A 21,440-nucleotide genomic window follows, 5' to 3' on the forward strand; every position below is an offset into this window, starting at 1 on the left:
CTGAGAAATTACATGCAGGTGAGATAAATATACAAGTTAGCTGATTTCAGAAAGCAATTGGACTTTATTTAGGCCTATTAGTGTAAAAATGAATCTTCCAATCCAAACTCAAATTATTAAACTTTGAAGAACAGTGAGATGATGTGAATTTCACATTTGCAAGTTTCCTAAATAAGTTGCAAAACACCCCGTCGGTCTTGTTGCAGACCTGCTGTTTTTTTTTCCCTCATGCAAAAATATGCTGATGCATCTAAAGATATCAGTTACTTTCTTTATTTTCTGAGCCTTGCTTCATTTGTTCGTGATACCATCTGCTCTCTCACACCATGTGCTGCTTTGCAGGGGGAAATCCAGCACCCTGTGTATTGTTGAGGTGCCTGTTTGCCAGTAGGGGTGATCATCAGTTTTGCGTGTAGTAACTGCCTCCTCCAACCTCCCCCCCCTTCTCGCCGCCTCGTTTTTTTTTTTTTTTTTTTTTTTTTTAACTTTAGCAGAAGTGCGGATGTGAGCTGCATATTGATACGGAACAGGCCGCCACTTTTCTGTTTTAGCAATGCGGGCTTAGGCGATGATCATTTTGTGGAGCTATGAATCCCGAGGAGCAGACTGTGACGTGGTTGATATCGTTAGGAGTGCTCAGCTCGCCCAAAAAGAACATAGCGGACCCGGAGGAGTTTCTGAAAACATCACTCAAGGATGGGGTCGTCCTGTGCAAGCTCACGGAGAGACTCATACCTGGCTTCACGCCCAAGGTGAGCTGCTGATTTATTAAGTAAACAAATGTCAAACGATCGACTGATCTCGGTGAAAAAGAAGGGAGGGGTTTGATGAAAGTGATACCTACAGGAACTTCTGTCTGCAGCCCTGGCCTTGCATTCTCTACCCGAGCTGTAAGTTTTGACAGCTGAACGCTTTTCTATTACTTTTACAGGGAGTGCTGCGTCGGGTTAATGGAGGTTTTCTGCGAGTTTACAGTCTACAGATTTCAATAAGTGATTTCCTGTGGGGGGGGGGGAAATGTTCCGCATTCTTGATATGACTGAGTAGGTCAGTGTGAACACCTACTAAAACAAGACTAATTTTGCCATAGGAGTGCACCAAATGGTTCACACTTTCAATAGTTATACCTGGAGAATTCACCAGAGCAATAACATCTTGACTTTTTAATGCGATTAAAGTGATTTTGTATGTTAAATGTGGAGGTAACAAAGTTGATCATGATAACAGTTGCAAATTCAGGTCGTCACTTCCTCTTGAGCGGCTGCTCTTCCCGGTGTTGCGTCGAGATGCGTTTCCCCACTACTTCTGCCCTGCTGTCAGGCCATTGCGCGTCTTTACTGGGTTTTATGGTGGAGAATATGGCGCGTTCAAGTACACATTGTACACTAGATTATCTGTGTTGAAGAAGCTGTGAAATTAAATCTTCAAATCATATTTAAATGTTTACTAACGCCTCCCCTCTCAACACTTAGCATTTTAAAGAGGTTGTGCCTTTAAACATTAAATTATCTCGGTAAAGCTGAACTCCTTTGATCGATTAAATGCAATAAAAGTAAAATTATAAAAAATTTTAATATGATCTTGATTAAAAGCAAGTAAGTCATTTGTTTTAATTGTTAGAATATTTTAATACAGAATATTTAATTAATCTAATCTGTAGGTGAATTTCAGAGTAGATTGGAAAACTGCTTATGCTCATTTTGTGCAGTAAGGCTCTGATTGCCTCACTGTATTTAAATATAAGACTATGCCAACATAAGAGGTCTTTTTTTTCAGACACATGCATGATGCTGTACAAGCCAGTTGTAGCCCATGAAGTTTGTTTTGATACCATAATAAAGCATAAAAGGAATATCTCTATTTTTTCACATTACATAGTACTTGGGGAACATTTTTTTAATATAAAATTCACAGTTAAAGACTACAAATAATTATTTGAAGAGTAGCTTCTTTTTCATAAAGCTCATTCATTGGAATATCTGGCTTCAATTGTATTCCTCAGTTGCATCAAAAGACATAAATGTTGAGAGTAAATCAAAGTGAACTAGGCTTATCAAAATTAGTTATGCTAGCTAAAAGACAGCCTAATGAACAATATATATTTAATTCAAATTAGGATTTTCTTAGTATTTGGGAATTTTTCCTTTTAAATTCTCTGATTTGGGTCAGGCAGTTTGAGTCCACAAAGTATTTATTTTTATTCCCTCATGTTGTTACACTGGTAAGCAGTGTCTCTGAGGTGTTGCTTTAAAATATGTCTACAGTACATGTGCCAGTTCTGTCAAATATAGTGAATTATCAGAAGTAGACAAAGGCATGACAAAGTCCTCATCTTGGATTCTTCAAATTGTTTAAATCTGTAGTAATCTTGGCTGTATTTTTTCTTTCATTATTCCGGCATTTAGCATCTACATATATATTTTTTATATGAGACAGAAATATAGTGTACTTGACCAGAATGCAAGACTTAACTTGCTAAATGTATGAAATTCATTAGGTTACTTTTGTTATTTTTATTCATTTTTAAAAAAATATATTCAGATGTCCAATAAATAAGCTAATTATTGAAATCATAAAATTCTAAAAATGCCTTTGGAGTTTTACTGAAACTTTCAGAAACTGTGAAACGGTCAAAGACGTTATTTATTACGTGTTTAATAAGACCACTGTGATATTTGAGCTTTAAATAAACGTTATAGTCATTATCAGTACCTCCACCGTTTATTGCGGTGTTAATATTGTAGCGTACAACTACACCTGAATGCACCACGTCGGCCGTAAAACGCTATTTAAAAGCGTAGCTGCTGGGGCAGCGCAGCTCGACTGCTTGATGAAACACTGCTGCGACCTCCTCTTTGAAAAGTACGAAACAAAATGCAACCGGAAGTTGCAGCTTCTCTTTTCTTGCGAGCTATTTTGGTTTATCTTCATATCTTCTCCTAGATCCACAGCGTTTGCGTAGCAAGTATGTTTTAGCTTTGATTAATAGGTGAAAAGCTCTGCCTTTCTTTCATACGTATTTTGTACTCGTTGTTAAGAGAGACCTTTATTTTGAAAGTCTTCAAAGTGAGCGGATGTTTTGCTTAAATGTGGCTTCTTTGGCGTTTCTGTGGCTTATGACGGCACAGAGGAGATTCATTAGCCATTCAGTAATGTTTGAAATTGTGAGGCGCAACATTTGGATTGGGTTTACAATTTTGTGGGGTTTTGTTTCTTCAAAGTGACACTAAAACTAAAGCTATGACGGGCTTGAAGAGCCAATGTGTGTCATATGCCCGCTTGGATTACTAAACCGAGGTGTGGGTTTATATATATATATATATATTTTTTTGCTCAGTATTCCCAGGATCCAAGAACTGAAGCTGACTGCATCTCCAACATCAAGGAGTTTTTAAGAGGATGCTCGTCGTTGAAAGTGGAGGTAAGTTGCCTCAGTGAATTTTCATGATCATTTTCTATCGGCAGCGCTTTATTCCCCTGCAGTCCAAAGGGAAAGCTTTGATCACACTCTTTCTTGTGTTGTGATCTGCTTATTAGGTTAGACGTCATGTTGTCACTATGGACTAGGGAAGATGGGAATTTTTTATTTTTTTTTTTACTGTCACCACCCGATTCATTTACTTCAAATAGCAATAATTCACTTCCTTGTAAGTTTACTTTCTCTTTTACATTGCTATGTAAATCAAATAATAACAATAATAAAAAACTTGTTTAATGTTGTCACAGACATCCATTCCAGGATTCTGTTTTAGAAAAAGGGAAGTAATTATGGTCCGTGGTGTAACCTTGACATTATTATTATATGGCGCTTAAATATGTACAAACATATGACATGATCTAAATGTCTTTATTACGCAGAAAATGTTATTCTTACTGCCACCAAAATATTTATTGCTATTGATTCTTGCAGTCATAGCAATATTGTTCTATATCTAAAATTATTTTGGTTTAAACAATAAGTTCCGTGGTATTTTTCAAGCACTTTTTAGAATTATAGAAAGAATAACACAAATATTGGTATGAGATATGTTAATCTATGATTACAATCCTAACAGTTATAACTACTCCTGCTGAAACTGTGCCACTTACTGATTTATAATTATTATTGAAATATGGATTATGGATAATTAGTGTTTGTTATTATTATTTTTATTTATAGACTTCAGCAAATCCTTCTCAATTTAATAGTAATTTAAAATAAACATTCTTGTTACAAAGTTGGCGTATAATAAACTGATAGGTGATTATGTAGGCATGCCATCTAGTTCTGTAGGCCATTTTAAAGTACAACTGTAGACTTCTACAGTGTTAAGTTAATAGGTTGTTTAGTGGCGCTCCTCCAATCTCCACAAAATTACCATGTTTTTCACAACCAGAAGTATTTTAAAACTGATTTTATTATTTGTAAGCAAATAAAAGCGTAGTTGTAGTCTTGCGTTCATGTTGGACCAGAAGTGCTCAGCAACGGGTGGGGGAGGGGAGTCGTGCACTACTCCATGCTCCATACAGCGGGGAGAAAGGGTCTCTGAGCCTTTTTCTTGCGGGATTTAAATCATAGGAATGGTATGATGGACTTTCTTTTAAATTTTGGAAAGTAACTTTTTTAAAAAATTTAATAAACCCTGATAAAAGTAACTCACCCATGCTGAAACAGGAATATAATATGTTGACATTTGCTTATTTATTTCTTGGTTTGTATGTTCAGTTGTAATATGAACCGTATCATCTTCATAAGAGTGATTCATGCTGCTACTTTAGTTTCTGTGATCATGACCTTACCATGTGTTATTACAACTAGAAATGTTTTTTAACAACAAAAAAAGCATATAAATAAGTAAGGTAGCATTAAACACTAAGACGTGCATGATGGTAACTTTTTAAAACTTTATTAGACAACTAAACACAAACCAACTGGGACTTTTTCCTTCATGCAAGAGTGTTTTTCCTCAATTCCAGCCAGTTCTACACCGTACCAGAACAGCGGACATTAATGTCTCTCCCAGTCTGTTATAAATAATCTGTTGTGGTTTTGAAACACATCACTCGCTCTGTTTAAGCAGCAATATGAGTCAGCAAGCTTGACTCACTTTAGTGGTTCGGTAGTCCTGCCCAGCTGGCTTGTTATGTCTGGGAGGTCCTCTTTGCTTTTTATCCACCAACTCTGGTTTAGCCCATAATTAGACGTTCTGCCAGCAGCCACTAGGTCACTGGCAGAAGGTTTCTGAGAGGTGCTGTCAAACGTATCAGCCTGGGGATGTCTATGTGGCTATTACAAACCCTGCCCTTCCCTAAGCGATTATGGTATTTTCTTTTTGCCTTTTGCTCTGATAAATAAATAATCCCTGTCTGTCCAGCGCCTATATGAAGAAAGCTGGGTAACTGCTTTCACTTCTGCTTGCAGATGACAAGGAGGAAGAGCCAATTACCGTTCATGGCCTGTGATTTTTTATTTTTATCACTGTTGTGAAATGTAGAAGATGTGTTTCGCCCTTTGTTCATACTTTGCAACTGTCATTTAGTGCAACAACTATTACAACTCCGGTCAAAATCTCATAACTAGCACACTTAAATCCATGTTAAAAACCTACATGACTGACTGCAATAACAACATCATTACCAGAAACCAGTGAGCAGACACAAAGCACACAGCCTATATTGTTGCTTATTTTCATTTTATTCAAAACAATCATACAGACGTTTTTCTCTTTGTTGATTTCATACCTGAACACGTCACACACACAAAAAATGCAACTAAACACAACTCCTGAATCTGCTGTTACAGTGCTCAGCCTCTATATTTAAGATGTTTTATTTAAAATGTGGAAACTTTATCCACTGGAGGAAAGACGATAGCTGTCTGAGTTGGGCTAACCTGGCAATGTGAGTTCAGGGAAGTGGAAAGAGAATTGCAAATGAGTGTTTCTCTGTTTTATTGCAAAAAGAGGTCAGGTTCAAAATATCTGTGGTTATCTTTGCCTTATAATCACTTTATGTATGCTGCTTCGGTATAGGTTTCCTTCTATTGTTTGTGTTGCATGGAAGAATAAGAGTCTTGTTAGTGTGAATCACAAAAGCAACAAAACTCACTCTTCCCTGTAAAGGAACTAATTTTGACCTACTTCTTAGCTATGTTTCTGCCACAGAACCTTTTCCAGGAACCTAGGGTAGGCTTTCAGGGCCATAATTACCTACCCTCGGTTTCCAGGGTACATCCTGGTAGATCTAGCCTGATCTACCAGATTTTCATATGAAAAGTGTACTCTGAAAAGCAGGGAGGGGTATTACCCAAAACTGACTTTTTAGCACTTTATACCACGATGTATGTTATTCCCTCATCAAACACATACCGGGAGTGTTTGTGGGTTGCATGAAACATTCACGCTTGCTTGACAATCCTTGAATCTCCCATGGCAACCACTAGGTGTTGCTTTAACGCCTGCTCATACGATGCACCATCTTTTGTTTCCAGTTGTAGTTGGCATTTCAATAATTGGCTTATTGCTACTAATTTTCCTACTTCCATCTAGAAGACTGTGACACAGAGATGTGACGCCATATCCGGATCTAAACTCCGATTACAGAGATAAATCAAATACACTATAAATATTAATGCAATATTTTAAGATTTTAAATTTGAATTAGGCCACAAAGTTATTAGGAAGTATAAACTGGGAGATAATTGAAACAAAATGATGGTATTATTCAGCCAGTAGATGATGCTTAGCTCCTCCCACCTGAAAACTTCACCTGTGGTCCAGGGTAGATAAAAAGGTACTAACTCTGTCCCTATTGTGGCTGTTTTCTGGGCTAGAGCTCTATTATGGTAATCTTACAAATTAAAATTCAACTCAATAGAGTTTAATTTTAACTTGTTGGAACACAGTGCTGTGATCCCAGTCGGTAGACTGAGCCCACAGTTTACACTATGGGCTGAGTGTAAACTGATTGAAACATGCTTTATGCCTAGGTTTAAATGATCCCAGTTTGTATGAACAGATTATTTCAGTTTTATTTTTTGTCTGACTGTATTTTTCTCTGTTTCTTTTCCATCCAGGGGTTTGAACCAGAGTGGTTATACACTGGAGAGAATTTTGGCAAGGTCCTGAATACGCTGCTGGCATTCAACTTTGCCACGCAAGGTAACAGTTCTCATCTTTTTCTTTTCTGCGGTTCAGTTTGCTTGTCCAAGTAAAAGTTCAACACTCTTAGATTTTTGTCTCCAATGGCAGCAAAAAGAGAAACAAAACATTAGGCATTGTGACATTTATTTGGTTTTTATCTAATAGCAAATGATTTATTGGACCTTTTATTGCATCCAATTGTTTTAAGGAATGAGAAGTTGTTCACACTATTGAATAACCATGTCAGCTGTTAGAATGGGATTATTTTGACTGTAATAAATAATAAAGTCCCTATGGTATTTTTATATTTATGATAAGAAGTCTCCATTTCTTTTCAGGAGTCATAGGCTTCCTAAATTTGTCTGTTTTGCCATTAGAGGTCTAGATCACTTTTATTTAATGCACAAAAACAAGACTTATTGATACTAATTCTGTAGTATCAATAAAGGATTATTGATACTAAACTGTCATTGTGATTATGACAGTTATGATAATGTTTATTCAGTATATTCATTGTATTTTTGTTTGAGTCAATGTATGAAAGTCAAAATGTAAACTTTGGCGAAATTGAGTTGTTTCCAAGCGCTTATGCCTCTAAGTATTATTTTTGTTAACATTGTCAGTATATCAAGCTCATGTTTGTTGGTTAATTAGGTGAGCTGTCAGCTAATTTAGGTAGTTTGTATTTTTGGGTTTCCCTTATGGGAATGATGGGTTGTCCAGATTTCCAAAGACTTAACTTTTATTTATGGTAAAAAAAAAACCCCAAAAACGATAGCATTTTTCTTTCATTAAGCTGACTGAGAGTGTGCAGCAACAGGTGTGGGAGGGGCAGCGGTGTTTGACTCTGTTCTCTATGCAATCAGAGAAAACGGGCCATTCTGATACAAACTCTTCAGCGATTTTTGAAGCTGTAAATTTTACATTTTTTAGCATACCTTAATGCATTAATTAGCCCATGCTTGACATACGTATAACAAATTAAGGAATTGTAAATTATTATTATAATGATCTGGGAATTGCAGAATACGTTTATTTTTTGGTCGATGGTCGAAAAAGAACATTAGTAAATGAGTTGAGACTGCACTGAGGGTTTTGGCTACATGTCTCTTTGGGTTACAGATGGGCAGCTTGCATGGCAGTGTGTGCTTGTGTCACGCTGTGTGCCATTTTTATTCATGCTTTAATGCACCTCAGACAGTATCCTGTGACCTCATGTGTGTAATATTGTAATAAATGGGGTACGAAGGTGAAAATACTGTTGGAATTTGAAACGCTAGACAAATCCTGGACTAACTGCTTCATTGAGGAGTCTTTGTTTGGGGTCTGTCAGATAAAAGTAATACATTAAAGTGATTCAAACACAACGGAGAGAATTATTTGCTCTGCCACTAAGTGTTTAGGTTGTAGACGTTTAAATACCATCAATTCATTGCTTAAAAAACTCCAATCATTTTCATTAAATAAATGCATCAACGATCCATACATCACTTTGATTTTTGTAAAAAGTAAATCATGATCAAGCTTGTGTGTGCAATATTTTTTTAAAGTTGATTCACGTGTTTGCCCTTCATGAATTTAATGAAAAAATGACTGTGCCACAATGTGAGGAGTTGAAACTTCATTTTACTCTGGTTGCTAGGGAATAAAAAAGGTTTGCCTTTCTTTGAAGGCGATAAGTCGAGAGGTTCACCAATCAGACATTTTCATGTGATATCAATTTTTCTTTTTCTTTGAAGTCTGACCAGTTCTGACTAATTCTGGTCATTGTCTTTTCTAAAAATGAAAAGAACCGTCTATCCCTTAACCTTTTATGTGATTTTATTGAACTGAAACAAGTGCATTTGTAGACCAAAAATGTTGGGAGCTCTAAATTTTGATGCAATTAATTAATTGGGGAAAAGAATCAGATATTAAGTGTTTGTGCTGCAGATTAATTCTGAATCAAATCTATGGCTGACTGATTAGTGCATCTTGTGATTGATTAAATATTAATTATTGGAATCTAATGTGAGATCATTGCTATTTAGCATCCTTACATGTTTCTTGCTTTGTTTCTTGAATCCTCTGTGTGTAAAAAAGTGGCGACCACTGAACAGACGGGGTTGTTAGGCTTCACTGTGCAGACGGCTTCACATATGGGATTTATGAGTCCCACCTGTCACTGCCTTCAGCGTCTGTTTTTAATGATAATAATCATTTTTAAGTATAATATATGCCGGCGTATGGAAAGCAGAGACTCTCCTGCTTTTTCCCCATCTAAACCATATCAGAGTGGCATGAATTCAAAATGATATGCTGATTAAACAGGATTACACAAAATATTGCTGTTTTACTGCCAGTAAGAGAAAGTTCCCTTAAGGTTTATATCCTCGAACCTTTAATGTTTATTTGATCCGATTTTAGGTTTGAAAGATTAATTGTGTATCACATTCCTTTCTCATCTTTTGTAATTTGAAAAAGCAACAAACAACAATCTTGGCTAGCTTTCAGTTGGCATAAAATGAGTTTCCTTCTGTGAGTGCTTCTGCTTGCTAGCCTGTGTCTGTTTTATTCCTAATAAAGCCGGTAGAAAGGTTACTGCTCAGTGCACTGGCAGAGCTGCTCTCATACTGCAGGGCAGCTGATATCTACTGACTTTAAATCAAAGTTCCTCTGCAGCAGTGGCTGACTTATGACACAGTGCTAGAGCTGACATAAATCTGATTTTGATTTTGATTTTCTCCATGGCTCTGCCTGTGCAATAAAAATGCTATCAGACATGAGCAGCTTTGGAGAAAATATGATCATAGAGCAACATGGATGCTGCACAAGCGATCTCTGATGTTGTTTATTTGAAGGCTGCTCTTTGTTTAGCTGCTTGTTTATTCCAGGCTTGTAATGTCAGTTTTGCTTAAATCCGATTATCCTGTGAGTAATCATAAATTCGTAGGCTTTGTTTGTTCGCTGCCTTGGAGCGGTGCAGAGCAGCAGAGCGTTATTAATATGAATTATCTTCAGGTTGTCATCCTCCACTGTGGTTGTGCACCTGCATGACGTGTTTGTGTACCTTTTCCAGGTGAGAGCACTGAAATGTAACCTTAATTTGAGACTTCCTGTTTTGTCCATGTGTGTGCGTAGATTGTGCTGTGGAGCGATGTCCTCAGTCCGGTTCGTCCTCTCCTAATCAGACGACGTCTTCACACGCGCTGTCCTCCACCAGATCCAAAGGGTCTCTGCGCAGACAATCTAAATCAGTGGTATGATTTCTCTTTATTTTCAGCTATATTTTATATTTTGAATGCTTAAACACATGCTATACAGTGACACTGCTGGTAACACTGTTGCCTTGCAACAAGATTGAAAGTCTTTCATCAAGGAGTTTGCATGTTCTCTCTGTACATATATGGGTTTTTTCCGGGTACTCCTAGCTCCTCTCAAAGTCCAAAAACATGACTGCTGAGTCAATTAGTTTCTCTAAATCGTCCATGTGTATGAGTGTGGGAATAAATGATGGATAGGTGGAATGCTTAAATATGTTTTAGAGGTTTTTTTTAAGCCAATTTGTTGAAAATGCTAGAAATATATTCTGAGATGGCTTTGCAATTCCTTTGTATGAAGAAATAATCTAAATAAAGTTCTGGGGGAAAGGCAGTCATAAGTAGAAAATCTAGATGAAGTTTATATTTTATGTATCAACCTGTATCTGCTTTTTCAGGATGGTAAGAGATCTAAATAAATGTAACCTACTAACCTTGATGATCGTGACTAATTTTATTTTGAGAAATTTTAAATAAGTTGAGCTGCCGTAATATTAACTTAAGTTAATGAAAAGAGCTTTAGTGTTGCATTCAAGACAACTTAGCCTGCTTTATGTTCAATAAACGTACTAACTTTTTGACGTTTCTGTTCCAATCTGATTCATATTCTCTGTTGGAATCTTTTAAGATCCCCAGTTGCTCTACTGGACATATTTTTCTTTCAGATGTTATAATGAAATAAAGACATTGTTTGTTGACTGTTTTTAAGTCGTCACTAATTAGTGAATTGGTCTCAACTTACTTTGATGAACTTTTTAAGCACTAACACCCCCTAACACCTTTACACATGTATGATTAACTGCATTAAAACAGTCTTTACTTACTGTAGGTTTGTTCTACGTTTACTAAGTCAAATGTGATCTTTGGATTTAGTTTATTGCAAGCCCAACTCAAACTTGGCTCAACCATTATTTATCCTGACTGCCTGTGCAAAGTAAACAGCTTTAAATATGACCAGCATTAAAGTTTATGACTGTTTGAAATCCTTAATCCACTCTATATGCAAAGCATCAGACAGGGAGGTGTTAACAAGTAGCAGACTGTCACCTAACAGTGTTTCAGTGTAACAAATTCAGAATATTAAGACCATTGATAGTCTTAATAAGACATCAGTGAAGAAATGGAGAGATTAAAATCTACTGGAGCTTGGTGTGGATGTGAAGACACCAGAGGAAAACATTTTACTGTCTGACAATCAGCTGTTTAATATATAAATTCACTAAAAACATAAGAGGTTGTTTAATTTGGGAAGCACACACCTTTATCTGTAAAGCTCAAGTTCTGCTATAGTGCATGTTATGATAGAGTAATCAAAAAGTAATTGGAACAAAAAATTAAACTACAGAAAAAGCTCATCAGGAATGAAGCCTATTTACCTATTTATTTAATTGCACTTAGTTTTTAAACTTTTATTAAGAAAATATGATGATTAGTTATTTATTTTTTTCATTTTCGAACAATGTGGAATTTGTTGATACATAATTTATGTTTACTGAATGTTACTAGCCCATCACTTTTGGCATTCAGATTAGAAAGTAACCAATCAGTCCACAAGAGGTCAGAATCTGCAAAGTTCCTTTTGGTATCAACCAGAGCAAAACTTGAGCACTGCATTTCTAGTTTAGATTGCCTCACTAATCGAGGTGAGAAGTTGTCTGCAATCAGTCTCGACCTGGATTCACATCCATCCAAATAGATTAGAGAGGAACAGATGTTGGTGAAAGCTCTAGAAGATACATGATTTTTTTTTGTAATCTAGTAAATGTCTACTTGTGAAAATATAGGCATTATTACCGGTAATATCTCACCAGTGTGTTACTGTATGCAGATATAAATCTTTACTGAAACTATGGAAACACTAGTTTTGCTGGTGACTGGAATTGACTTAGCTGTTCGAACAGGAAATGTCTGAAAACGGCGGCGGCGGGCAGGTGATGGTGAAGGCCCGCTTCAACTTCAAGCAGAACAACGAGGACGAGCTGTCTTTCAGCAAAGGTGACATGATCATCGTCACGCGGCAGGAGGACGGCGGATGGTGGGAGGGGACCCTTAACAGCAAGACGGGCTGGTTCCCTAGCAACTACGTTCGAGAGATCAAACCATGCGGTGAGTTTGGTTTCCCTTCTCTGATGATAATCCTGCCTTTCAACTTTGATCCGTATTGGTCTGACAATGTTGAATTTTTATGCATTTAATGGACTCTTTTAGCCCAAAAAAGTAACTTTGGTAGAATTGGAGAGTTTTCACTTTTGCTTATAAGGCTCATATATAACTTGACTGAGAATAATTTAATGACATAATTGAAATTAGAAATGTTAATGTTGTAAATATATTTCGTTATTGTCTCTGAATTCCTCCTCAGAAAAGCCATTATCTCCTAAAGGAACTCCTCTGACCAAGAACTACTTCAGTGTGGTGAGTTTCCATCAAATGTTATTAAAAAAAATGCACATTCAGGTGTAAAATAGATTAGCTATTCCTAATTATACTGGCTAAAATCACATGTAGTGTATCAGTATTTTGAAGGACGTTTGCCCTGTTTAAATTTCAGACATTTAATTTAGTGTCCTGCTTACTGTTGAAGGAAGAATAAACATCATGGTGAAATCAAAACTTACAAATAGAAGATTGTAGCAGCTTATCCGACTGGTTAAGAACTTAAAGAGGTCTCAGAAGAATTTTAAATCGGTTGTTATGCTGTAAAAAAAACTAATCTATGAGTGGAAAACAATCAAAATAACTGCCAACTTGCCCAAATTGGGCCATCCAAGAAGTTTACTTTGACAGTGGACAGCAAGATGAGTCTGTAATTCAATTATTTGGACTCTTGAACAAAGGAAATGCAACTTTTTAGAAAAGAACATTGTGGTAAAAGTGTCTTGGTCCAGGCCCCAGTAGGGCCTGGACCTACTGCAGGTGCCCCCAATACATTTCTTAAATTTATTTTTTGTTTAATGAGTAAAAAAAGGATTAACCTTTGATTTTTTTTGGGGGGGGAGGGGGCGGGGGTGAGGGGATGACTAATTAATTAAATTAACGTACTAACAAAATAAATGGCACGTAAATGGATAAATAATTCTTAGTTTGCCACAAGTTGGCCATTTTCTAAAGTTATTTTCAGAACATGGAAGGTTTTTATAAGATCAGATTATTTTAAATATTCTCTCTGTTTTGTTTTTCACAGGTGGTTCAGGACATCTTGGAGCATGAGCGGGAGTTTGTTAAAGAGTTACAAACTGTGCTCACTTGTTACCTCCGACCCCTGCAAGCTAATGACAAGTAAGAACTAAACAATGACATGGGTCATACTGGCTCTTAGATTAGAAGTCTGAATTTTGACCTATCATTTTGGGTAACTGAAAAAATAAAAACTTATATTGGTAGCAATATATTTATCACAAGTAAAGTCATGGTTAAGATTTGTACACCATCTTTCACTTTCAGTTTTTTAAGTATAAAGAGTAGTGAAGTCCAACTTTGGATAAATAACAGGCCATTTCTGTTTCTTTCTGTTATTTAACTAAGTTGTTGGTTCTGAGGAAATTTAGAGTATAAATAGCAGCCAGCTGCTGCACAATTACATCTATTTAGCAAGAGTTGGCTCCTCTGTGAAAGCAGAAGTTGTTCCAGTTTTTTGGTCTGAGTTTTAAGGTATGTTTTAATATATTGCCATGAAACAAAAACCTCAGCTATGACTTTGGAGAAGCAATAAAATAATTTGCTGCCCATCAATCTAAGAAGGGATGCAAAGCAATCTTTATCAACTAAAATCCATTATCCTATAGTGAGAAAAATGTTTTACAAATGGAAACATTCTAGTTGGCTCTCAATCTTCCAGAAGTGATGTTTCAACTTGAAGTTACACAGTGCAAAGGTAAGAGGTACTGGAAGAAACCCAAAGACCCCAGTTTGTGACCAGAACATTAAAGACATAAGTAAGAGTTAGTGAACAGCCTCTTTTCTTTAAAATAATAATAGCAACAATACTCAGTTCTCCTAATTTAGCCAAACCAGTAGTTTAGCAAAAAAGCTACATTTGATATCAGTGGAGACTTTGTCATGAAAAAAATATTTCAGTGAGGAAAATTTTATTTATTTGCAGTTGATTTCATTGGTTCAGTATTCACCAAAATATCATAAGGTAATGCTTTCCTAATATCTTGCAGCAGCAAACTAAATGTATCCAAATTAAGCATAGTTTACTAACTGTCAGGCGCAGAGGTGAAAGGACAAACTGGGCCATGAACCAGGACAATGACCTGAAGCACAAGACAATCTCATGTCAGAAAAAACAAGACTGAAGATAGAACTTCAATATCAGTCTGATTAAAATACTGCAGTGTGATCTAAATACATTTGTATAAAAATAATCTACTGCTCACAAGTATGTAAAGAAGTGAGCAAAGCTTGTCCATAATAATGTGAGAGGCTACAGAAAAACTGAAGTTGTTGCTCTTAAAGGTGTTTTTATAAGCTGCTGAATCATTGCATGCCATTTTTTCACACACCACTTCTCCATTTTGGCTCAGTTAAAAAAAAACAAAAAACATGGTACGATATGTCGCACTTTATTCCTCCGAGGTTGAATCGATCTAATCTTATTCCCAGAGAGAAACAAATCATTTTTTTCAGCATGTTCTAAAATATAAAACTTTAGAAGTGATTTAAAAGTTACTACAATGCATTTTATGCAAAAGTTACCATAGTTTAGAACAGTCTGGATTAATTTTCACTTTGTCTCTAATATTTAACTTTCATTAATAAGTCATATTTTAGAGAAGGCTGACTGTTGTCCCTGTTTATTCTCGTGCCTGCATGTTCAGGTTAAGTAGTGGAGACAGCGCCACCTTGTGTGGGAACCTGGAGGAGATCCTCACCTTCCAGCAGGGACTGTGTTTAGCTTTGGAGGACTGCACCAAGTAAGTCTAGTCACTGATTTAGCTCTTCAAACTGCGTTTGTGGAGCTTAATAGACCAGAAGACGACAAATACATGTGATCATTTCCTTTTATGTACATTTAACACTGTAAAGTTCTGCAAAGCTTCCCACGTGTAAATTTTTTCAATCACTTCCTTCCCCCTAGACGCCTCTGGTTGTGCGTCTTTGTACAAGTGCCACCTTGCAAAGTGTCTGAATGTGTAATATCACAGTAACTGTAATGTTAGACAAGTTTATATGATATGCTCTTGTAGCATTTATTCACAGCTGAGAAAATTACCCTTCACTGTTACTTAAAAACTGGTGCCAGAATAAGCCCTTAAAGTTTTGCATAAATGTGATAAACATGATAAATATGTATTTTTTAACACAGAATATTTCATTTTTCATTTTTGTGTTAAATATCAATATTTAAATATGAAATTAACATTTAAAAAAACTGTTTAATGTTGAACTTTGAAACGGACGTCATGAATAATGACAAGAGGAAAATTATTTTACATGTTTTATGGCTTTCCACGTTTGCTATTTGAACCAGTCCTGTGTTTCTTCCTCTTCATATTTTTAACTCTTTCTCTGATTTTCCAGAGTTGCAGAGGGGCAACAGAGAGTGGCAGGATGCTATTTAAATCTCATGAGTCAGATCAAGAGTCTCTACCTGACTTACTGTTCAAGTCATCCATCAGCCGTCTGCATCCTTACTGATCACAGGTCAGCCCCTGCACACAAAAACAGCACAGTACTGTTAAAAAGGGATTGGTATTAACTAGGTGTCACTGGTTTTCATTTGTTCTTCATATTTCATATGTTGCTTAAGAAAAGAAATAAGTTATGTTAGTCCTTTAGCATTTAATAATCAAATTTACAATTAAAGCAGAACTTCTGTATCAAGGTTACTGTGGTATCATATGAAGGATTAAATAAGTCCAGATTTTCAATATCATGCCGTAAATTAATTAAGTCAGATGTTTTTGTTTTTCTTTTTATAGTTTTTTAATTGTTCATGCATACTGCTTGTATGTGTTTGAAAGGTTGAAATGTGTTTGCAACAATTATTTCTTCAAGTTTTAGCTCTGACTGAGGAGAGTGAGTTTTGTTTTGATGTACTTAGGGAAGTATACATGCAAATAAACCTAATTTTATCCAAGACATTCTGCCATCCCCACAAAACTGCAATAAAATTCTGCTCCAGTAAATGACTTGCTGTATATTTCAGCAATAATAACAAAGACCCTGTTACATTATTTCTTACCAGCTCATTAGGATTTGGAAATTAAAACTTGGTTTAAAAACCTTCCTTGTTTTTAATTGTTGGCTAAACCTTGGTGTCAATAAATATTTTTGCAGCTTACAATTACCTTACAGTAATAGCATTTCATACAAACAAGAAGGCATTTCATTAGACCGGAAGTTGTAATTTTTAAACTGAACTCGTTCTGGTTAGCTTCACGCGTACGCGGATGAATCAGGTATAAAACTGTAAGTTTGTGTTTCCGGTGAAGGACACTTAATGGTCTCAGCTTTTAAAACTGTTTAAGAAAAAAAACAAACATCCAGCCTGTCAACGGTCAACGGTAACCTTCAAACCAGGGAGGATATTTCTGTGGAGCTAACATGTCTGGAAAAAAGGAGAAAAAAAAAAGGAGAGTGGCGGCGGATGGAGGAAAGTTTTATGGGATCCAGAGAAGAGAGAGTTTCTAGGGCGAACAGGGGACAGTTGGCTTAAAATATCCGTGTTCTACGTGATTTTCTACGCATTCCTGAGTGGGATTTTCATCGGGACCATTCTGGTTTTTCTGATGACTTTAAATGTGTACAAGCCCAGATACCAGGACAGAATTGTTCCCTCAGGTCTGTCATTCTCACCCTACGCCCACAACTTTGACATCATTTACAAGACGGACGACCTGTCTTCATATGAGGTGTACGTCAAAAACCTGAAGGAGTTAATTGAGCAATATAATGATGAGAAACAGACTGACAACATGAAATATGAGGATTGTGGAACCACCCCAAAGTTATACACTGAACGCGGCGAACTCGAAAGTAATGCAGGACAGAGGAAAAGTTGCCGCTTCAGCAGAAGGGAGCTTCAAGGCTGCTCCGGGGAAAACGACACCACCTTTGGCTTTAAGGAGGGAAAGCCGTGCCTCAAGTGCAGAGTGTACGGGGAAAGCTACAAGGAGGACGGCCTTGATGGAGTATTTTACGTTCACTTCACTGTGAAACAGTGACACCAGACATGATGATGGCAAAATAATAAAAAAAAAAGACAGAAAGATATTCAAGAGTTCAGATAACATCTCTCAACGTGTGCTTATACTTGATTTTTTGTGTTTTTTGACCAGAATTAAAATAGGTTGTAAAATACAGGGCGGAAGCAATAGCAAATACTCTTTCTACAGTTAACGATGGCGTGGGCTGAGGGATGATTGGGATGTTCATCGATTACTGTAAAAACTTGTAGTTTCACTACTGATATGTAGCGAGTTGTGTCTCTGTCGCCATGGTGTTTCATCCTTATGTGGTTTATATATTGAAGTGTCCAGGCTTTGTAGGATCCTGTTTTATTTTTACTTCAGGTGTGAATCCGCGCTCCCATGCCCATGCAGGTGTTTATTTATGTGAGTGCATGGAGGTTTTGTCAGTGTGTTTAGACTAACCAAAATACTAGATTGGTACTCTGAACCTTTAAGGTGTTAAGATGATTGTGTTATATGTTTTGTTTTTATACATTTTCCTTATTCAAGTGTGTCGTAGAAGAATGTTTGTTCACGTTTAGTTCAGCTTCACAATTAATAGGTTTTAGATGGCGTTTTTCTTCAATAACATATGTTCTTTCTACTGGTATAAGTTTCATATCATTAAGACAATAGACAGGGGATGCATATATTGGTAGGCTAATAATAGGCTTTGCCAAAAAATGCATCCCCCTGCTATCTTGAAGAAATAAAGAGTAAAGAGTAAAATAACTTTTTGTACATAACCACACTTCTCTTAACTTCTGGTAGGAGTTTATATGAATAGGATAATATCTGACGGAAATAGATAGGCATGCAAATATTGGCAGGCTAATAATTTGCTTTGCCAAAAAATGCATCCCAAAAATGCATAATGGTAGGTTTTTTTTCTTTTGATTTCATATGATTGAAATGAGAATTTTACATACATAAAGAGACATCATCATGTTTTTTTCTCACTGTCTCATATTAAGTCAGAACAAGTCTTTATTGTTTCTGGATAATATGATGCACTATGTCTAGGTCTATCTCTGGAAGTGTACAGTAAAATTATGAGATATTGATTGTGGTTATAGCGTAGGTGATCCTGTAATAAAATCCAAAGTGAGTTTGTTGTCACCTCTGAGAAAATTGAGAGAAATAAAATCCTGAAAATCACACAGCACTACATAACAACTGAGGTCCTTTGGGTGCATCTCCAAAAAATCTACAGTAAAATTATGAATTACTTATTTTGCTTTTAGAATGTGATCCTTAAATGTATTCTAAAGAAAGTTAATCACCTCGATGGAGTTATAATTAATTCCTGAAAATGAGTTACATTCATATCCTGGGTAAGCATTATGAGTCACTTTGACTTGGCATTTCTCAAAAGACGTACAGTAAAATTATGAAATATATATTCTGGTTTTAATATAGGCCATCTACCAAAATAATCCAAAAAGTTTGTCGTCACCTCTTCAAAAAATTTGAGAAATACATTCCTGGAAATGAGACTGTGTAGGATGCATCGGTTGTTTTTCTCCAAAACCGTACAGTAAAATTATGAAACATTTATTCTGGTCATAGTAGAGGTGACTCTTCTAGCATAATCTAAAGAAGGTTTGTTGTTCCCTCTGAGGATTTTGGAGAATTTGTTTTTTTCCCCCCTCATCTTCAAGTGCGACTACTTCTCGTAATTCACCATGTATACATGGGATACTACATTGCCTCTGATTTTCTCTAACTTTAATAGCAGAGACTTTAGCTTTATATTCATACATTGAAAAAAAGTACAATTGCATAAATATAAAATGTTTCCATTATAACAATTGATAAAGTAAGTTGCATCAAGGAACGTAATATGGCCAGTAAAACAGATTTTCAGTCTTCTTAGCCTGATCTTAAGCTTTACAATATTAATTAAGAATGAGCAGATGTTAATAGTATCAACAATAAATTTTATTTATAATGCACTTTACATTTCTAAAAATCTAAGTGCTACAAGCAATAAGACAAGTAAACATTGTACTGAACAGAAATGTCATCTAAAACCTATTTAATTATGAAGATGAACAAAACGTGAACAAAGTATTCTTCTACAGTGAACTTGTATAAGAAAATGCATAAAAACAACATATAGCACAGTCAACTTAACACCTTAGAGTACCAAGATAGTATTTCAATTTAGTCTGAACACAATGACAAACACTATCAACTCACATAAACAAACGGGAACACATTGGACTCCTAAAGCAGACATGAAACAGAATATTATGACAAACTCTGGATCTTTCCAAATATATAGAAATGAAACAAAGACTACTCGCTATACATCAGTAGTAAAACTGCAGTTTTAAAATAATCGATAAACATCCCAATTACCCCCCCTCCCCGCCACAATCGCCCATTGACAGTCGAAAGAATATTTGCTATTGTGTATTTTACATTGTATTTTAACTATGGACAGAAAAGAAAGATAAACTCAAAGACGGTGTCTGAACTCTTGAATATCTTTCTACGTTATATTTTTTTTTATTTTGCCATCATCGTGTCTGGGGTCACTGTTTCACAGTGAAGCGAACGTAAAATAGTCCATCAAGGCCTTCCGCCGTGTAGCCTTCCCCGTATACTTTGCACTTGATGCGGAGATCCCTGTTCTTGGTGAGGTTGGTGAACTTGATGCCCACCAGAGGCTGCAGGTAATTGGGATGCAGCATTTTGCCGTAGTAGGGGAAGTACTGGAGAGGGAAACCGGCGTTGCCCGCGAAGCCAAAGTACTTGATCGCTCCGATCAGGCCGTCGTCTTCCTCCCATCTATTCGTGCAGTGAACGGGGAGGAAGTTATAAAAGGATTTGCCTTGCAGATCGTCTGGAAGCAAATCGCTGCTGGAAGGAGGTTTTGGTCTGAAATTGATAACCCTGTTGAGCTTGACAATGAGGCACGGCTTTCCCTCCTTAAAGCCAAAGGTGGTGTCGTTTTCCCCGGAGCAGGCTTGAAGCTCGCTTCTGTTGAAGCGGCAACTTTTCCTCTGTCCTGTATTACTTTCGAGTTCGCCGCGTTCAGTGTATAACTTCGGGGTGGTTCCACAATCCTCATATTTCATGTCGTCGGTCTGTTTCTCATCATTATATTGCTCAATAAACTCCTTCAAGCTTTTGACGTACACCTCATATGAAGACGGGTCGTCCGTCTTGTAAATGATCTCAAGGTTGTGGGCGTAGGGTGAGAATGACAGACCTGAGGGAACAATTCTGTCCTGGTATCTGGGTTTGTACACATTTAAAGTCATCAGAAAAACCAGAATGGTCGCGACGAAAATCCCAAACAGGAATGCGTAGAAAATCACGTAGTAACACGGATATCTTAAGCCAACTGTCCCCTGTTCGCCCTAGAAACTCTCTCTTCTCTGGATTCCATAAGGTTTTCCCTCCATCCGCCGCTCTTTTCTCCAGACATGTTGGCTCCACAAAAATATCCTCTCCGGTTTACGTTCTGTAACGGTTTGACGGTTGGACAACGGCTCGACCGTTGACAGGCTGTTGTTGTTTTATCTTTCTTTTACCAACAGTTTTAAAAGCTGAGACTTTTTTTTTTTTTTTTAAGTGTCCTTAACAGAAAACGCGAACGGCCAGTTTGCACCCGACTCCTCCGCGCACGCGTGAAGCTAACCAGAACTAGCTTCGTTTAAAAAGTACCACTTCCGGTCTGACGAAACGTTTTCCCGTTTGATTCCTTCCCGTTGAAATGAAACGCCATGAAATTTTCAGTTGAAACAATCAGAAAAATATTTGACTAGTTTATATAAAAGCTTTACAATAGTTTATCTGAAACTTAATCATTAATTTTACAAAATATTTTC

At 36.6% G+C, this 21,440-nt stretch overlaps 1 protein-coding gene and 1 pseudogene across 2 annotated transcripts in view; one reads left to right on the forward strand and one right to left on the reverse strand.

Moving 5' to 3' along the window:
• The first annotated feature begins 465 nt into the window (after positions 1-465).
• Positions 466-21,440, forward strand: part of arhgef6 (Rac/Cdc42 guanine nucleotide exchange factor (GEF) 6) — a 43,611-nt gene continuing 22,636 nt past the window's right edge. For both annotated transcript variants that reach the window (XM_032554346.1, XM_032554347.1), the window contains exons 1-9: positions 466-752; positions 3,338-3,421; positions 7,055-7,139; positions 10,242-10,360; positions 12,322-12,526; positions 12,783-12,835; positions 13,605-13,699; positions 15,244-15,339; positions 15,947-16,069. In XM_032554346.1, the coding sequence (XP_032410237.1) occupies positions 588-752; positions 3,338-3,421; positions 7,055-7,139; positions 10,242-10,360; positions 12,322-12,526; positions 12,783-12,835; positions 13,605-13,699; positions 15,244-15,339; positions 15,947-16,069 (1,025 nt within the window). In that variant the 5' untranslated portion in view covers positions 466-587. The remainder of the gene's footprint in view (positions 753-3,337; positions 3,422-7,054; positions 7,140-10,241; positions 10,361-12,321; positions 12,527-12,782; positions 12,836-13,604; positions 13,700-15,243; positions 15,340-15,946; positions 16,070-21,440) is intronic.
• On the reverse strand, positions 20,111-21,212 carry LOC116714045 (sodium/potassium-transporting ATPase subunit beta-1-like; annotated as a pseudogene).

Source organism: Xiphophorus hellerii, chromosome 23, assembly GCF_003331165.1.
Source record: "Xiphophorus hellerii strain 12219 chromosome 23, Xiphophorus_hellerii-4.1, whole genome shotgun sequence".
In the NCBI taxonomy this organism is placed as follows: Eukaryota; Metazoa; Chordata; class Actinopteri; order Cyprinodontiformes; family Poeciliidae; genus Xiphophorus; species Xiphophorus hellerii.